The sequence below is a fragment of the Penaeus japonicus genome, unplaced genomic scaffold (genome assembly GCF_977035675.1).
Source record: "Penaeus japonicus unplaced genomic scaffold, GWHDUDI00000001_assembly GWHDUDI00000003, whole genome shotgun sequence".
In the NCBI taxonomy this organism is placed as follows: domain Eukaryota; kingdom Metazoa; phylum Arthropoda; class Malacostraca; order Decapoda; family Penaeidae; genus Penaeus; species Penaeus japonicus.
The window spans coordinates 49,574,052-49,579,051 of NW_028234405.1; the positions used below are offsets into that span (position 1 = coordinate 49,574,052).

The 5,000-nt window shown below is 45.9% G+C and overlaps 1 protein-coding gene across 5 annotated transcripts in view; it reads left to right on the forward strand.

The window, feature by feature from the left end:
* LOC122247834 (focal adhesion protein tensin) overlaps nt 1-5,000 on the forward strand; it is a 345,161-nt gene that overhangs the window by 72,468 nt on the left and 267,693 nt on the right. For 2 of the 5 annotated variants that reach the window (XM_086533647.1, XM_086533675.1), the window contains exons 2-4: nt 1,452-1,962; nt 2,507-2,962; nt 3,455-3,472. The exons of 1 other annotated variant lie outside the window; for it this stretch is intronic. In XM_086533647.1, the coding sequence (XP_086389773.1) occupies nt 1,924-1,962; nt 2,507-2,962; nt 3,455-3,472 (513 nt within the window). In that variant the 5' untranslated portion in view covers nt 1,452-1,923. The remainder of the gene's footprint in view (nt 1-1,451; nt 1,963-2,506; nt 2,963-3,454; nt 3,473-5,000) is intronic. 2 more of the 5 variants (XM_086533654.1, XM_086533680.1) reach the window with 1 other exon arrangement.

Here is a 5,000-nt window from a genome sequence, read left to right on the forward strand (position 1 = left end):
AGAGAGAGAGAGAGAGAGAGAGAGAGAGAGAGAGAGAGAGAGAGAGAGAGAGAGAGAGAGAGAGAGAGAGAGAGAAGAAGAAGAAGAAGAAGAAGAAGAAGAAGAAAAGGAAACGGAATGAATGAGGGAGAGTGGGAGGGGGAGGGAAAGGCAAGAGGCAGGAAAAGGTGAGGATAAGGGTCAGGGTCAGGGGGGGGGGGTAAGGATAAGGGTGAGGGTAAAGGTAAGGGTAAGGGTAAGGGAAAGTGAGGGGAGAATCATGGAGAGAGAGAGAGAGAGAGAGAGAGAGAGAGAGAGAGAGAGAGAGAGAGAGAGAGAGAGAGAGAGAGAGAGAGAGAGAGAGAGAGAGACAAACAGACAGACAGGTAATAAGAAAGAGATAGAAAAAGAAAATAAGTGTAAAAAGAAAATGTAAACATATACTCTATACTCACGAAAGCAAGCAATATGAATATGTAAATGGGTATATGTTTACGGTATTCAGATGGAGAAAAAATAAACCCTAATAGACGTTGAATACAGAATTATTCAAACACGGAAGCATGTTCCCACATTTCTCCATGGTTTGCCCTTGAAAGATGACGCTACCATGTTCGTTGCCACAACAGTCTTTTTATCTTTTGTTTCTTTATTGAAAATAACACACCAAATAAGGTTATATTGTTTGAGATAGGTATAGTATATATATATATATATATATGTATGATATTTTTAACCATTTTTAAAAGGTCATTTCATACTGCCATTCAATATTCTAGAAATTTCACGATAAGTATAGATCTATCCGCTCCCGTTAGATTTAATTTAGTCTACCCTGAAAACTGTTCATCTGCAGTATTATGCCCGTTTTCTCTATTGCCAAACTGTGACGTAAGACGCAAATCAACTGAGAAATGTTAAATCACCACCAACCTTTTTATTTTCAAACGAATAAATAATTGATAATTAAGATGCCTTGTACTATTTATTTAATGATGTGATGAAGATATGGGTAATTTCATCTAGTAGTGAAATTAATGGCACTGCGTATATTCACAGGACGATAGAGTAAACATTTTAGAATACCATATATGAGTAATTAAAGCTTAGTTCGATTGAAGCGCTGCAATATCACATTCGATTTAACTTTAACCGAACATTCTAAATAATGCTGACACTTGGAAAGAAGCTTTGGGATTCTTTTTGTTGCATTGACAATTGAAAAAGCACGATAAAATCATATTCTTTATATATTGCGACGAATTAGTTCTCGATAGCATTTATATCTTACCAAAAGCAGGTCTGGCATCACATCATTTCATCGCTACTCGTCAAAGTTTGTTGATAAATTTTAAAGTGCAATGCATCGTCAGTTGCATCGCTATAACTACCACTCGATTATAAATGATACTTGCAAAGAAATTGAAAATCAACTACAAGGATGTGCAATAAAAAAAAACGCCCTTTTTCAGCATTCCAGCCTGAAAATCATCAAATCCGACTTTATTTTTCATTTCCCGAGAAAAAAAAGAAAGAGAAGGAAAGAAAAAAAAAGATAAAAGAGAAGGAGGATTCCAACAGAACGAAAATAAAACGAAAAGGGGGAATGGCATCGGGGGGAAAGACAAGCGCAAACACGTCCCCGACATATGTAGAATGTGAAGCCGAATGTGTCAAAGAGTGAGAAAGCCGTCGGGGTGTAGGAGGGTGTGAGCCCCAGTCCCTCCCCACACCCCCTCACCCCCCACACCCCACCCCACCCCTAGCCCAGCCTAGACAAGCACACAAGGGGCTGTAATGGCGTGGCTGCCAAGGCGGTGGACTAGCTCGGCTGTGTGTTGTGCCGCCTCTCTAGCCGCCCGCCCTTTGTAGGATCCGAATGCTTTCCGAAGGGATCCGATCAAGTCTTCCGAGGATCTCATAAGCGTCCCCAAAACAGCCGCCATGTTGGGCTCACTGCGGAGGAAAAGGAAGGGGAAAAAGGTATTCGGACGGGAGGGGAGGGAGGGAGGGAGGGAGGATGGGAGGGAGGGGAGGGGAGGGGAGGGAAGAAGGGAAGGAAGGGAAGGGAGGGAGGGAGGGGGTAGAAGGCAAGGGGGATGGGGTTGGATTTTTCTTGGGCGTTTGGCAGCGTCGAGAGGGCACATGATGGCATGCTCCCGCTGTTTATTAAGGGAGTTCTCACGTTTTATTGTCGGTCATTTAGACCTTTACTGATTGTTAGGGTCTTTTAATTGGTATGTGATGTAGGTAGGAAGGCTCTAGGGTCTTGTAAGGGCTCGGTTAAGATGACGGGCTGGATGAGCACATGAGTCTTGCAGATTTATTGGAGATTTTTTGGAATATTTAATTTTTTTTAGGTGTGCAGGAGTTGCAAAGCTTTCAGGTCACTTATAATCTTAAGAGACTAGATTTATTTTCTTAGGTTAAGTTAGGTTGTTGCCCGCTCTGCCCTGCCGCCTCTTGGGAGGAGGTGTGGGCGGGGCCGGGCGTGGTGGGTCAGCTCTTAGCAGTGTTGTTCTTGTAGGAGGCGGCGAGCGAGACCCCGCGGTCCTTTACCGACCCCGCCCGCCAGATCTTTTACGAGCTCCGCGCCACAACCACGAGACCCGGGCCCAGGGGTCCGTCTTCTCTCCAGGGCTCTCCTCTCTCGCCCCGCCGTCGCTCTCCCGGGGGCACCGCCCCTCCCTCCCTCCAGCCCAGTCCCACCTTTACCCGCCACGCCGTTGCGCCACCTTCCCGGCAGGAGTCCGGCGAGGCGACTGGGGCGGCCAGTCCCGCGAGGACGAGTAGCCCCGGCAGGCAGAGGCGCGGAGGGGGCGCTGGGCCCTCACCTTCGCAGGGGGGCTCCCCGCGGGGCTCTCTGCGGGAGTCGTCGTCGTCCCCCGGGGCAGGGCCTCTGGGGACAGCCGAGGGGAGCAAAGCAAGTGCCCCTCGGGAGAGCGAGGGGGTAGGCCTCACACGGATACATCATCATGCCCCGGTAAGCTGACTGCCGAAGGTGGAGGTTCAAGTTCGACGGCGCGCTGCCTCGGAGCACACCTGCACGCTTCCTCTCGCTCCCCTGCCGCATCTTGGCGCGAGCGCTGCTTAACCGAGGAAGAGGCTTTTCCCTTGAATGTTTCTTGAGGAGGTGGCGTGCAGGGGTGCAATGACGGCGAAGCAAGTGCAGAACAGGGATTACAACTTCATGTGGTGCTCTGTATGACCCGCTTTTTGTTGCATGTGGGGTGTGCCGGGCTGCTCCGACTGCTTATTGAAGAAAACGGAAGGGTATTGGGAAGGGGAAACTAAGATATTGTCTTTTTATTTGGTATGTTTTTTGCATGACACTAACACAGCATGGATTTTTGCTTTTCTTTTTGAATGCCTGTATGTTATTCTTGTATCATATCTTTGTTTTTAGTGTATATAGTTCCATTTTGAATGTATTAGATACAGTATGAATTATATATGCATATGTGATTCTTTACAGATGGAGATAGAAAACAAGGTAAGTCTTATCATGTGGTCTTTTGGTAACTTTCTTCATTTGAATATTATAAAGAACACATGCAAAGGAAACACGCGGTATGGTATGTTTTTTTTTTTTTTTTTTTTTTTTTTTTTTGTCAATTTTCCTTGTAACGTGAGGGTGACTGATTTTGTTGAAGGCGGAAAAAGATGATCTCTCTCGCTCTCCCTCTCTCACTCCGTCTCTCTTTTTTTTCCTCTCTCTCTCTCTCTCTCTCTCTCTCTCTCTCTCTCTCTTTCTATCCCTCTTTCTCCCTCCCTCCCTCCCTCCCTCCCTTCTTACCTCCCTCCCTTCCTCCCTCCCTCCCTTCTTACCTCCCTCCCTCCCTCCTTCCTCCCCTCCCTCCTCCCCTCCCTATCTCCCTCCCTCCCTCCCTCTCTCCTCCCCTCCCTCCCTCCCTCCTGCACTTCACTCCCTCCCTGAGAGTTCTCCCCTCCAGATGTCACATCAGGATGGAATATGGGAAAAGCTGTCAAGTTGGTATTGACAGAGCCGTCTGACGTCACCATAACCACGTGACACTTGACCAATATCAGTAGTGGGAAAGTAAATGACCGAGGTTGAGCGGGAGAGAAGGTGGATAAATAGGGTTGTGAATATGATTTTTTTTTTTTAATTATTATTATTATTTTTTTTTTTAGATAAGGTTTGATGTACAATGGGTGTCTGACATGTATCTATCGTGTATCTATCGACAAAGGTAGATGTGGGATTGTTATTATTATTATTATTATTATTTATTATTATTATTATTATTTTTTTTTTTTAAAGGAAGGGAGTATTGAAAGTGTTGCTCTTTTCATTGGGGGGAGGGGGGGAGGGGTAGAGGGTTGATAAAGCTTATTGAACAAATATATTTATATTTAGATAAGACATTGATACGATATTGCTAAGAGATACTGAGTAGTTAGGGACATCATGCGCATGTATTTTCATGCACCGATCAACTCTGAAGTGTAAAGCAAGTGAGAGATACCTTTAAAGTAGATAGATCTTGTAGTGTGGCTTTTCATTGCTAAAGATAATGACCAGTCGGTGATCTTTGACCTTTGCCCTTACGTCAATGACCTTTATTTGTGCATTCGTGGCTGGCAAGAAACATAGTCGATTAATGGCCGGTATTTTTAGCTGTATTTTCCCCACGATTCTACTCTCGATTTTCTCGTGGGGGAGGGGGAGGGGGGAGGGAGAGGAAGAGGGGGAGGGAAAGGGATAAAGAGAAGGAGAAGGAGAGGGGGAGGGGGTGAGGGAGAGGGAAAAGGAGAGGGAGAGGGGGGAAGGGGAAGGGGAGGGGGGAAGGGGAAGGGGAGGGGAGAAGGGGGAGAGGGAAAAGGAGAAAGAGGGAAAAGGAGAAGGAGAAGGATGAGAGAGAATAGAGGGATAAAAGAAGATGAGGAGAAGGGTTTTGGAGAGAAGGAAGTAATGTGAGGGAGGGGGAAGGGGTGTAATAAATTTATAAAAAAATATATAAATATTTATGATTAGGGGTTTATTGTACGACGCGCGG